Below are 14,963 nucleotides of genomic sequence, written 5' to 3' on the forward strand. Positions count from 1 at the left end.
TGAAATGAGTTCCAGTAAGACAAATTCTCAAGACTCCAGCATCAAGAAAGAACTTCAGTCTCTGATAATTATAGTCCAGCAACTTACTGCTAAGATGGATAAAATGGATACTAAAATAGACACTTTCATAGAAAAACTACAAAACAAATAGACTTGTTACATATGGACCTGCAACAACAGAAGATCCAGATGACAGGCATAGAAGAAGCTGTGAATGACATGGAAAATAGAATACAAGAAGAGGAAATCAACATTGAGTTTCTGCTGAAACAAAATACACATTTACAAACAAAGCTGGATGACCTGGAAAATAGATCTAGGCGCAATAACATTAGGATTTTTGGACTGCCAGAAAATATTGAAGGTAACAATATTACTTCTTTTTAACAACATGGCTCCCTAAAACTTTAGATTTACCAGAAGCATTCTCTTTTGGTATCGAAAGAGCACATAGATCTATAGCTAATACTAACTCTAACAAAAACTATCCTAGATCAGTTATAGTTAGATTTCTATCATCTTTTGATAAAGAGATGGTTCTTAAATCTGCTTGGGCTAAAGCTCCTGTTAAGATTAATGAAACAACTGTGCGTTTTGACAATGACTATTCTTCCATGGTATTAGCTAAAAGAAAAGTTTTTCTGCCACTAATAAGGAAGCTTAAAAAAGCACAGTTTAAAACATACTTTCTGTTTCCTGCCAAGCTTAAAATCTTCCTTCCTGATGGTCCTAAAATTTTCGATGACTTAGACTCTGCTTTACTGTTTATCAAAAAAAATAAGATTTTGGAAAAAATAGAAGAAATGGAATGGGCTAGTCCTTCGTTAAAGAGACTGGCAACTGAAACTTCGTGGAAGACTTCAGAGAAGAAGAAGAAGAGACTAAAAAACAAATGATTTGTACTATGTTTTTTTTTTCTCCCTCATCATTTTATTTTATTATTAATCCTTTTAAATATAGTTCCTGCATTTCCAAGAAGCAACAAATATTTTGAAAAAGATTTAATCAAAGTTATTCTCTGTGTGCAAAGAAATGTTTTGTTTCATAACTAGTCAAAATATCTGGAGATTTAATGGCAAGCTGTGATTTAACTTGTTTCTCTTTCTGAAGAGGAAAAATAAGGTCAGTAATTTGATACATTTTTTTTCCTTTAAAAGTTTATATGTTCTTCAAATGCTATTCCTAATTATACTTTCTTGATTACACTGCTTATGCTTGTTTGTAAATAATCTGTCATGCTTTAACTAATAATAATTAGAACTAAATAATAGTAAATAATATGTTTTATTTTTAACTCTATTAATATAAACAGTAAGTAACATTCTATTGTATATACTTCTTATAGCTTTCTCTTACATTTTTTTTATTTCTGCCTTACACCCTTTTACTTTCTACTCTCTTTTCTTTTCTTTATTAATATATAGAAATGCTTTTGATCATATAGACGCAGTAAATAATAAGATTTGCATAGGAGTTGAGTTGGGACAAAAATGTTGAGTTTTGTTACTTATTAATAATTTTGGGCTTGATTTCACTTACATTGAGTCTGTAATAACCTGTAGAATGCATTGTGAAGGTTTTATCATGTTTAGATGCATTTACACTGCTAAATGAATGTTTGTCACTAGTTTTTAATAAGTTTCCCGCCAAAATGTTAAGAGAGACAATCTGAGATGTGGGCTGTCTCATGCACAGTGTCCATGAGCTACTTCAAAAGCTTCAACTCTCAGAATTCTCACAGAGAAGCTGAAAGCAGCTAGTCTAACCTTTGACCTAGATATCACACTGACACATCACAGATACAGGAATGACACTACCTAATTATACTTTCTTGATTACACTGCTTATGCTTGTTTGTAAATAATCTGTTATGCTTTAACTAATAATAATTAGAACTAAATAATAGTAAATAATGTTTTATTTTTAACTCTATTAATATAAACAGTAAGTAATATTCTATTGTATATACTTCTTATAGCTTTCTTTTACATTTTTTTTTATTTCTGCCTTACACCCTTTTACTTTCTACTCTCTTTTTCTTTTCTTTATTAATATATAGAAATACTTTGATCATATAGACACAGTAAATAATAAGATTCGCATAGGAGTTGAGTTGGGACAAAAATGTTAAGTTTTGTTACTTACTAATAATTTTGGGCTTGATTTCACTTACATAGAGTCTGTAATAACCTGTAGAATGCATTGTGAAGGTTTTGTTATGTTTAGATGCATTTACACTGCTAAATGAATGTTTGTCACTAGTTTTTAATAAGTTTCCCGCCAAAATGTTAAGAGAGACAATCTGGGATGTGGGCTGTCTCATGCACAGTGTCCATGAGCTACTTCAAAAGCTTCAACTCTCAGAATTCTCACAGAGAAGCTGAAAGCAGCTGGTCTCACCTTTGACCTAAATATCACACTGACACATCACAGATACAGGAACAGCAGATTAATAATATGTGTTAAAAACCTATGTCCCAAACATATACATTACTATAACTCATTTAATTCATCTGATTGACAAGCATAAATAATTTTATAACTCTATACTGGAAGAAATTGTCATGTGATATATTTTAAAGCAGTAGTATAGCATGTTTGTAAAATCTGGTTACTAAAATGTGTTTGCTGTGCATTATTTTGTATAAAGCAGACAGATTTATTGAAGGGACAGCAATGTAAGATGGTGCTCAGTAAAGATACAACTCAGTGAGATCAGATATATATATATATATATATATATATATATATATATATATATATATATGTGTGTGTGTGTGTGTATGTGTGTGTGTATGTGTGTGTGTGTGTTTGTGTGTGTGTGTGTGTGTGTGTGTGTGTGTGTGTGTGTGTGTGTGTGTGTGTGTGTATGTGTGTGTATGTGTGTGTGTGTATGTGTGTGTGTATGCATGTGTATATATATATATATATATATATATATATATATATATATATGTATATGTGTGTATGTGTGTATGTATGTATGTATATATATATATGTGTGTGTGTGTGTGTGTGTGTATGTGTGTGTATGTAGATATGTATATAAATGTTTCTGAGAATCTGCTTAACTATGAAGTATGATTTATAACAATTTCTATGAATACAATATTTTATTCTATTGGCAATAATGATTTTGAGTAAATGCTCATATACAAGCAATTCAAGGTTTTTTTTGGAAGCTGTTAACTGTATTTACATGACAGAAAATAGATGCATCCTAATATATGTAATGTCTGAATCATATTAGCCAAAGTTTTTGATTTAAATGAATGTTAGAACTTATTTTTCTCTCCTCTTGATTTCTAGCATCAAAATTATTTGAATGCTATTTGAATACAAGTGTTTTATATTACATGGATGTATATAGTAGTATGAACAGTTTTTAAAAGAAAAAAAAAAAAAAGGTTTATTTTAGTTTATATGATGCTGTTTTACCAAATGTGTAGTCTTGTCTTGCTAGATAATTGAATTGAAAACTGTTAACTTCAGTTAAATATAACTAGTATTAAATTGATAAGGTGGTAGCTGACGTACTGCTGCTTAGGGTAGGGGGTTAACTTGAGTGGTAAATACTACTCTAAGTTGGAGTTTACAACTCCAGGCTGGATGCAAGGTTTAATCCTTACATTATTTTCACTTGTTCATTGTTATTTGTATATAGTTTTGACATCCACAATATATTTTGTACATTCATTGTCACTACAAACAAAATTGAATCCTATACGAAATCCCATAAGAAATTCAATAAATACAGCTATATTTAAAGGTACACCTAAAGGAGGAGATGTAACATTACTTATCTTGCTATTTGTTATTTTGATCATAAGATTCTTAAGTTTTAAAAATGCCAAATGACATCTTTAAAAGGAATTTCTTTAAACATTAATGGATTGAATAATCCATGTAAAAGGGCAAGCCTAATAAGATACATTAATTTACATAAGGCCAACTTAGTCTTCCTACAAGAAACCCATCTCTTGAAAAAAAAGATATTGATAAACTAGCCACAAACAAATATACAGTATTGGTTAGTTCAGGGCACACTCAGAAAAAAAGAGGAGTGGCTATTTTATGGAATAAAAGTATGCCCATTCCTAAAACCATTAAGTCTTATCAGGATGACAAAGGAATGTTTTGTATGGTTACAATACAAATTAATGGGAAGACTTATACTTTAATTAATGTATATTGGATACCTGGAATTGGTATTAATACAGTGAAACATCATCTTGATAAGATCATATCATTCTCTATAGGAGATATTATTTTAGCTGGTGACTTTAATTGTATACTACATGAAAGTGATACTACCACTATAGGAAAGAGAAGAATTACATCTAATGCAAAACATTTAAAGGATTTTGCTAATTCTTATCATTTGAATGATATTAATAATCAGATAGATTCAAAATCATTACCATACACCTTTTTTCTAACAGATACAAAACTTATTCAAAAATAGATAGGGTCTTTATTTCTAACCAGATGGTAACAGATTTAATTAATTCCAAAATAATTTCATGTCCTATATCTGATCATCATTCAATTGTTTTTGAACTCATGATAACAAATACTCAATGTTCAGATCAAAAGGATACCAGCATACTTAACTCAACTAAAAGACTATAAAGAATATATACTTTCAGAAGTAAAACATTTTTTAGACATAAATAACACTCCTGAAGTCTCCATTGTTTATGTTTGGGATGCCTTAAAATCATATCTATATGGACAAAGTATCAGATGGTATAATAATAAAAGGAAATCTTGGGATAAGGAATTGTTAGATATTCAAAGTAAATTAGACTCTTATAAACATAATAATAAAGAAAATATTATGGACAAGAAAGTTATTGAAGAAATAAACAAACTAAATGAGAAACACAAAGAAATTTTAACTCATAAAGTTAAAATAACTTTAGAGAAATACAAGTTTTTGCCTTATTCAATAAGCCCCAAATACTTACACAGACTTAAAAATAAAACAAAAAGGTTGAATAAACAAAACCATATCAAAGAAATCTTTTCTCTAAGGAAAAAGAAGAATGTTTCTAGTATACCAGAAGAATTTAGAAATCACTTTAACAAAATTAACCATAATAATATTAACATGGAACCTAAAGATAAAATAAGGGAGTTTATAACCACAAATATGAATAAAAAGCTTAATAAACAACAGATTAAACTATTGGACAAGAGTATTTCATATACAGAAGTTATTACACAAATAAATAAGCTTAAATCAAACAAAGCACCGGGTAATGATGGTATTATACCAGAGATATATAAAATCCTTTCTAAAAATACATATTCATTAATACATAAGGTTTTTATTTTGGCCCACACTGAGTTAATAACCCCCCATCTTGGCAATATACATTTATTTTGCCAATTTTAAAACCTAATAAAGATCCAACTAGATGTTCTTCATATCGGCCCATCTCATTACTTAATGTTGATTATAAAATGTTTATGAATATCTTTGCTGATAGATTGAAGACAATCATTCCCGGCATTATAGATATAGATCAGACAGGCTTCATTGTAAATAGAAATACTTTTGATAATATAAGAAGAACTTTAACATTAATAGATTTTGCAAATAGGAAAAAGAAAGATTTAATACTTATTAGTCTTGATATAAGTTCAGCGTTTGATTCAGTAAGTTGGGACTATCTGTTTACCTTAATGAAGTGCACAAACTTCTCGGATGCATTTGTAAATCTAATTGAACATTTATACAAAGGAACGTTGGCTTATATTAAGGTAGGAACATATGTTTCACAAAAATACCCATTCTTAAAGGTACAAAACAAGGATGTCCACTTTCTCCACTATTATTCACTTTAGTAATGGAGCCTTGGGCTAATTTGATCAGAAACAGTACTGACATAGAGGGTTTTGAAATAGATGAAAATACAACATCCAAAATTCAACTTTTGCAGATGATGTTCTAATTACATCAGCAGGATCTAATTCTTCTATACAGTCTCTATTTGATAACATGATGAATTTTAAAAGTATTTCTGGTTTAATATTCGATGAAGAAAAAACTAAAATACTACCTATATATACACGAAAAATATTCTCATTAGTGATTTTACTAAATATGTACCCAATTCAGGTCAGATAACTTATTTAGGTATAATACTATCTAAAGATATTAAATCTATTATATATAATAATTATAATACCTGTTTTCTTAATATACAAAATCTTTTTAATACTTGGAATAATATGTTTTTTACTATGGAGGAGAGACTTACAATTATTAAAATGATAATATTCCCCAAGATTTTATACTTAATACAATCAATAATACTTCCACCTACAAAAATAATTATCAAGAAACTGAACACACTAATGTTAAATTTCTTATGGGCACCTAATAGACCTAGGATTGCATTAAAGAAACATACTAATAGCTGGTCTCAAGGGGTTATTTCTTTTCCAGACTTTAATTTATATACTATCTCTTCTATTGTAAAAGTTATTACTTTATTAATAGATCAGTCATATGTCACAAAATGGAAAGATTATTGGGAGCTAATTAGTATACACTCCATGAAAATCTCCTTAACACATAAAAATATGATTGTAAATAACTCCATGTTATGGTTACTAAAGGAATTTTGTACTTCACCTATTACACCTAAACATATGGTTTGTTACCCATTAAATATTATTATTAGTTATCGTAACTTTATATTCATGCACCCTAAGTATAGGGAATGGAATTTTATTTTATTTCCTATAATGTATACTCAGGGTATGCTTTTGTCATCTACTTCTGAAGGAACTCATTTAGCTATAGATAATGATCTAAAGTACTGGTATCAGTTGATATCTGATAATAAAGTTAAAAATCTAGATTTCTTAAAACAAGAATTTGATCTAAGAGAAACTTGCTGGTTAGAGGTTCAGACCTTTAGACAACATCTCATTAATAAATTAGATTTAATGTCTATAACTGTTAAAGAATCTATTCCAACACTGATTGATTACTTGATATTAAATTTACAACATAAAGTTTCTGATAAAGGTAAACTTTCATACATACATAAAGTTATCAGACAAGAAACTTTTTACAGTGTAGATTCATACTGGAATTATTTCACTTCTATTAATGGGGACCCACCAAATCAACAAGATAAACAATATATATTGGAATCTGCTTATAGAACTACGTCTTCCATTGTCTGGAGACTTTATACATGGAAATTTTTACACAGATCTTTTTATACACCTTTGATGATGAATAAAATAAATAATAAAGATAATCTATGTAAGAGATGTAATGTAGAAATTAATGCTGACTGGGCTCATATGTTTTATGACTGTATAAAATTGAAAGAATACTGGAAGTCAATTAATGAATTTTGCAGGCTCTTTTACAGATAATTTCATTATTTCTAAATCTCTTATATTATTCAACACACCTGTACCTCAAAGTGTTAAAAGGTTAAGCTTCCCTTGTTATGGTCTATTCTAGCAGTGGCTAGGAAAATAATAACTAGAAATTGGATTTCAGATACACCTCCTTCGTTCAATGAATTAAAAATGTTATGAATATAGTGTGCCATATGGAAATAAACACAATTAGGACTAGAACAAATAGAAAAACATCTTATTTTATTGTATGGGATAATTTACAAAATTTGTTAAAAAAATTTTAATTTCAATAGCATGGTATTTTAGTTTAATTAATTGATCTGATTGTAGTGGATGTCTTTGTAAATACTTTAGTTGTTTTGTTGAATATTATAATAATACCTATTTTTAATTACTTGTATAAAATTGTTATGATATTTCTCTTATATGTTAAAACAATAAACCTGTTTTGAAAAAAAAAAAGATTACCATCCTGCCAAGAGCTTTGGTTTTCTGTAAGAACTTGGGAATCAGTGGAATAGGAGGAAAGGCATACAGGAGTCCCGTGGACCAATCATGTATGGGCAAGTCCCTTGGACAACCCCCATGGGGGATTTAGGGCAAAGTAGCTTCTGCATTTGGCATTCATAGGGCATGCAAACAGGTCACAGCAAGGCTGAACCCACCTGCAGAAAATCTTCTCTGCAACTTCATTCTTGAGGGACCATTCATGAGGTAACAGAATGGCTCTGCTCAATTTGTCTGCTATTACGTTGGATTTCCCTGGGATATGCATTGCTATCAGAAAGCACCCAGTGGACACAGCCCACTGCCAGATTCTCAAGGCCTCTCAACACAGGGGTAAGACCTGATTCCTGCTTGTTTGTTGATGTACCAGACTACCGACATGTTGTCCATCTGTATGGCAATTGTCCCTAGAGGCAGAGAGTCGTGAAAGTGCTGCAACGCCAAAAGCACTGCTCTCAGTTCCAGACCATTGATGTGCAACTGCAACTCCATCTCTGACCAGGTGCCTTGGGCAGTGCTTCCCTGAAATAGCCCCCCCCACCCTATCAGGGAAGCATCCGTGGTCACTGTGGCTGACGATGGGGGGAGAACAAATGGACGACCCATCGTAAGTTGTTGGCTGGTCAACCACCAGCGAAGATCTTTCTTGCAAGAGTCCGTAATCATGACTAAAGATGACATGGGAAGTTGCTGGTATGGCCAATGGGTGAATAGTAACCACTGAAGAATCCTCATGTGCATTCGTCCCAGAGGAACTGATATGAGTGTAGCTGCCATGGTGTCAAGGAGTTTTAGAACTTGATGAGCCAGTACTTTTTTCCTCTGCAGAATGTCTGAGAACTGAGTCCGTAAAGGGGTTATTCTGTTCAGAGGTAATCTTACTGTGGGTGGTGGGTAGTGTCTAGTCCTCCTCCGATAAAGATGTGCTGCGATTACGACAACGCACATTTTTCTAAATTGATAGTGATGCCTAGCTGAGAGCAGAGATTGATAGTGTGATCCCTGGACAGAATTAGTTGATGCCTGGAAGCGGCAGTAAGGAGCCAGTCATCCAGATATGGAAACACTCAGAAACCTAGACGTCTCAAGTGAGCTGTAACTACTGCCATGCATTTGATAAACACTCTGGGAGTTGTTGCGAGTCCAAAGGGCAGTGCTCGGAATTGGTAGTGACTGGCTCCCAGCTGGAAATGCACATGATCTCTGGATGGCCTGGCCATTTTGATGTGGTAGTACGCATCCTTGAGATCTATGGAGCACATCCAATCACCCACTCCGAGGAAAGGAAGGACAGACTGAAGCTTGACCATCTGGAACTTCTCCTACTTTACAAATGTGTTGAGTCTGCTGAGATCCAAGATGGGTCTCCAATCCCCCATCTTCTTTGGAACTAAAAAGAATCTGGAGTAAGTTCCGGATCCTATCTGGTCTGCTGGGACTGGCTGGATGACTCTCTTTTCCAGCAGCCTCCAGATTTCTATGGTTACCTGATCCCTGAGACTGGGTGGAACATCTGGGATTTTTGTGCCGACAGGCGGGCTTTATAGAGATGGAATGAAATATCCTCTGGTAACTATGCTTTGTACCCAAGAATCTTTTGTAATTCCTAGCCAGGCATCCAGATACAAAGCCAAGCGACCCCCCCCCCGACTGTCTCCAGAGCAGGACAGGCGGGCCTTCTCTCAGGAGCACTGGTAGGGCTTGCCAAGGAACTGCTTCCTGTAACCCTAGTTTTGTGGACCCCCTCTGCCACCAGGGTGGCATCTTCCGTTATTGACCCCTCCTCTGCCCCTGGAGGGGGGTTCACTATGTGTGTTCTGGAAAGCTCCTTGGGACTTTCGGAACCACATTTTCCCACCTTTCTGCCATTTAGGGAATGGCCTAGTAGGGGTGGAAAAATGGACTCCTACAGCAGTCTTTCCCTCCTGCTCACACCTAGTGAGAGTCTCCTTGACTTTGGGCCCAAACAGGGAAGAGCCATCAAATGTTGTGTTGACAAAAGAAGACTTGAAGGCTTCCGCAAAGGAGCATAAGCGCATCCAGGATTGTCTCCGCAGAGCTATCGCTGAACCTGCTGCTCAGCTCGATCCATCAGCTGCATTGCTGCATGGACAAGTTCACAATAGAATTAAGGGTGTTAAGCTGTACCGTCACCTTCTCAGACACAGCATCATCTGTGTTGCCCTTTAGAGTATCTCCAAGCTCTTTGAGGAAATCTCCTTGAAGACAGGTGAAATAGGTTAAATAGTTAAGCGATCTCATGGCAAATGTCGCCATCGTCCTAGAGTCTCTATTAGGAGGATGGACAGAAGAAGAGGTTTCTGACATTTCTTTCTTGGTGGCCGCCGCCACCACCATGGCATCAACGGGGACTCCCTTAGTAAGAAACATCTTGTCTTGGGGGGAGGTGATAAATTTATTAGGCCTCTGAGGGACCGGTTCCATAGAATCAGAAGACTCCCATGCCCTTCGAGCAACCAAATCCATCTGTTCATTAAAGGGAGGAGTAACCCAGGAGGTGGAAGGTTGAGACCCAAAGACCTTCAGGAGCACCGACTCATCCTCAGTAGGGCTAATGGACTTCCAGTCACCCCTCTGCTTTAGGACTTTCAGGTTATCCGCAAAGGAGATATCCTCCGAGGGGGACCATGGGGATCCTTCTGATTCCTCTAAGTCGATGTCTGATGTCAAAGATTCCTGAGGGGAATCTATATGCCTCCTCTTGCATAATCTCTTTCTGGGAACCTCATCAGTGGGGGCTTCTGGTGAAGTCTCAGTAGGGAGGGATTACTCAATGGGGATACCTGAGGCTCTGGGTCTCGATGCTTGATAAGAATGTGAGATGTAGAGACAGAACTCAGCACTTTAGGGGAGGAAGAGGAGGGACCTGAAGATGTGTGTGTCTTAGACGACATAACCCTCCTCATGGCATCAAAGGCACCACTGCTTCGACCCGAGGAAGCCGCTGTTTCCGAGGAAGATGGCAACCTCCCAGGTGCTGAGACAGCAAGCTCCGAACCAGAGGACGGAGCCGAGCTCATCTGCGCCGAAGCCCCGAGACGAACGGTTGGAACCAATGCAACGGTTCAACTCTCCCCCCAAGAGCCGACGAGAGAGTGTCGGCTCCGAGACTCTTCCAACTGAACCGAAGAAGTCAGGGTTGATGGAGCCGAAGGCACTGGGACAGGCCTTGGTGCCACAATCATCAGATCCTCCTCCTCTGGCTCTGAAGGCTCTGCTCGGCTCTGAGGAGGAGGAGTAGTCACAGCCAGTGGGATAGTCTCAGGCTTCGAACACAGTTGGGACAAAGCTGATAGTAATTTAGCCAATGCCCGGTTCTCTAAAAGCCTCTGCACCACCCGGTCCACATCGACATCGGAAAGGGTCCTCGACGAATGGGTCAAAGGAACCGAAGACGCCATCGATCGAAGGGTTGGAGACTTCAGTCTCAGAGACCAGTACCAAGACCGGGGACTGGCTCCGGGGCATCTGTTCGGTGGACGGCTTCAAGGAATGCGGACCCGGCAACCGCGCCCTCACAGAAGGACTAGGAACCAATGACCTGGGCTCCGAGGACACCTTTGAGGACTTTGACCCCTTCGAGGACTTGGATGTCTGGTCAGCCTTATCCAGGGAGCCTTGAAAGTCAGGCTTCAACAAGCCTCTATCTACCAACTTCCTTCACCGTTCTAATAAGACCCTACTGCTGAAGGAGTGGCAGATAGAGCAATCTTCTTGGAGGTGTACAGGCCCCAAACAATAAACACAATTAACATGTCCATCAGTAATGGACATCTTCTGCCCACAATTACACTAGCCAGACCTCTGTTTTTCCTTCTGATCCGCCATATTATCAAGCAACAGAAGTTGTCAGAGCCCTGATCAACTTCGATCACAAGTGCACAAAAACACCGTAATCTGCACAAACCAAACAAAGATATAAAGTCCCTGCACACTATCTATATATAACAAGGATAGCACATACACACCAACTACTACTACTAGATGAATTTCAAAGGGACAGGGTAGCAAAAACAAGGAACGAACAGTAATTTTAAATGCAAACTGTACTGACAAAGAAAAAACGGCCAAAGGCCTAGAGCAAACCACTCTGTAATTTTAATTGTCAACTGTATTGACAAATGAAAAAAACGGCAAAAGGCCTAGAGAAAACCGCTCTGTAAATAACGTGGAGTTGTACACTAACAAAAACAGAGGCTAACTGCCTAAAACCCCTATAAAAGAGTGTACACTATGTAAATATCAAACTTTTTAGATAAACACTTGCAAAAAATAGGTCAAAGATAAAGAAATAAATTCTACTGGCCCGAGATCTCCGTAGACCTTGTGATCAGTTGCAGTGGCAAACTAGATCTGGGGTAGGATGGAGAGCATCAAGGGGTAGGGGCCTGGCCTTGAGCTATTCTGAGACCTTTAGCTAGTAAAGCAGCAGACTTGGAGCCAATGGCTCGGCTCCGAACCCACGTGTAAGAATAAACAGCAAGATTGAACAACTTCACATTATAGGTTCCGGAAAATCCTTGCTGCAACAATTCAAAGTATTTTCTGATGGACTGAGAAACCTCAGTAACATGGTCGGCCCTATTTTTCCTGTCAAAACGAAACAGTAAACAAAACGTGTATCTACCCCTCCTCAAATTTCTTTGGATAGGAGTGGTTTACTTGGGCTGCCTTAGGGCTTATTTCAGGCTATATATCCTTCTTGTAACGTAGTTTCTGGTAAAATAAAGAGGGATTCCTCTCCCACTGAAAATATTTGGACATTCTAGCAACAGTCTCAGAGAAAGAGAAACTCCCACAGGGAGAATCAGAAACTTAGCTTTCCTTTGAGTCTCAGGAAAAGACCTGAATCCATCCCTGCATCTTCCTGTTCAGGTTCAAAATCTTGACTCTCTTCAAGAAAAGAGGAAATCCTCTTTCTTTTATCAGAAACTACTTTACAAGAATGATCAATAGCCTAAATTAAACCTTGAGCCAGTCCCAGTAAAATTCTCCTATCCAAAGAAACTTGAGAAGGGGAAGATACATGCTTGGTTTTCTGTTTTATTTTTACAACAGAAATGGGGCTAACCATGTCTGCTTCCCCGGCAATGGGAAAACCATTCTGACAAAACAGGGAAACCTTCCATGTTCCATCTCCTAGGACCAACAAGGGTGAGTCTCCCTTGCTCACTGAGGGGACTCCAACAGCCACAGAGTACATGGCTAACCCCTGGTCCATAATGGCTGTAGGTGCTACACCGGCGGGATCTGGGGTAAAAGATGAGTGGTCTGAAGTACAACAAATGGCCACAACAAAGTTACACACCTGCAACTTAGAAAAACTGCTAGCCTATGGGGTGGCAAAGGCTGTTTGCTTAAATTTTTCTTTTTTTGTGGCTGGAAGGACTGACTATGGGGCCGGTAGTCTATTCCATGGTCAAGCCAAAAATGGTGCCTCTTTCCAAGGAAATACAAGCAACAAATGCCAGTAAAATACCAGACTACAAAAATTACTTTTTAGACAGAAAAAACAGTAAAAAAAACTTTAAAACACTATGCCAGCCACACAAAGAAAAAATAAACAATTTCTCCACCGAAATATGTTTTCTGTTTCTTTACACTACTTTTAAACTGTTCTTTTTATAAGAATGTTACAGTCTTGAGACAATCCATTAAATAACAACACAACTTTAAAATAATGTTCCCAAACAGGAATGTAATAAAACATTCACAAAATTTAAGTTTTTCTCCAAAGGAAACTTTTCTGCCCAGCAAAGAAAAGCACAAGCTGACCGTCAACGTTCAAAAGCCTCATGGGAAAATGCTCTTTGGTGGCAGTAAAGCTCTGAAGGGCTTTGCCCCTGAACTTGGCTTTTAGTCAGTTCAGCTTGGGCTGCTTGACAGTTTGGAGGCATGGAAGGTATCCTGAAGCTCCTATTATATCCTTGCCAGGATATAACCCATACAACTAAAGCCACTGCAGCAGTGATCAATATGAAGAACATCCTTGAATTCAAAGAGTAAGGTTTGAAGTATGACTGACAACAGAAGCCATTTATCATCCCGCAGTAAGGATTCTCCTCAAAGAAAGACATTTAATTTAGCAATTTAGCAATTTTCTGCACTGCATAAATTATAGTGTACACAGAGTTTGGGCTTTCTGGGAGGATAAATATACCTGCAGGCATTAAAAAAATTTATATTTTTAGGTAACAGTGCCACTGTGTCCAAATGTGTCTAAGCTAACTTACATATTTTAGCAGGCATCTGTAAGAGGTGGGAACCCACGATGCAGTTCTGAGATCCTGACAGATCCACATGTCTTTTCTTAAGGGCAGAAACGCTCTTCTGCCAAATTAATACATGGGTTCTAATGAACACATCACATTTGAGAAACAGTGACCTGTTTATGTGATTAAGAGCTGTAGCAGCTTCTTATCAACAGTACTACTAGTTTTGCATACAATGAAAATCTCTCTTTCTTCAAAATGAAGAGGCCAGACAGTATGGCTGCATCCCTATGACAGAAGATGTGGAGTAAGAATGCCCTTCTGACAGGCCTGTGCATTTGTTATTTCAGTTTGAAATTGTCATCTTTTATATTTTTTGCCAATTTACTGACCGTTAATTCCAGTCTTACAGGACATAACTAAGTGGTCAAAATCAAACCAGTCATTCAGAATTAATCTGAATACATTGTGCATGCTATATGCTGAGAGACCAGTGACATCACTCCCAAAAAAAAGGTAAATATTATTTGAATTTAATCTACCTGGACATTGTTTCCTTCAGGAAATTCACTGCTTTCTTGTGGTTTTTCTGAGCATCTTCGATTGCTTTTCTGTGCTTTAATTCTTGAGCCATGAGGGATCTTGCCTGATTTCTGTAATAACAAATACATAAAGTGTTTTACCTGTATTTTTCCAAACAGGGATCTCATTGGCAATTTTTCAGACAAAACTACAAAATTAAACTGTACAGTTTATTAGCATGCCCGCCCAATATAAAACAGAGAAGACAGTCACCAACAAATTCCTCTGTATGTACTACAAGCAATA

The 14,963-nt window shown here is 36.5% G+C and overlaps 1 protein-coding gene across 2 annotated transcripts in view; it reads right to left on the minus strand.

Moving 5' to 3' along the window:
* CFAP74 (cilia and flagella associated protein 74) overlaps positions 1 to 14,963 on the minus strand; it is a 3,161,205-nt gene that overhangs the window by 2,495,442 nt on the left and 650,800 nt on the right. For both annotated transcript variants that reach the window (XM_044062943.1, XM_044062944.1), the window contains exon 7: positions 14,678 to 14,788. In XM_044062943.1, the coding sequence (XP_043918878.1) occupies positions 14,678 to 14,788 (111 nt within the window). The remainder of the gene's footprint in view (positions 1 to 14,677; positions 14,789 to 14,963) is intronic.

This window comes from Protopterus annectens, chromosome 2.part1, assembly GCF_019279795.1.
Source record: "Protopterus annectens isolate FY-2018-M chromosome 2.part1, PAN1.0, whole genome shotgun sequence".
NCBI lineage: Eukaryota > Metazoa > Chordata > Ceratodontiformes > Protopteridae > Protopterus > Protopterus annectens.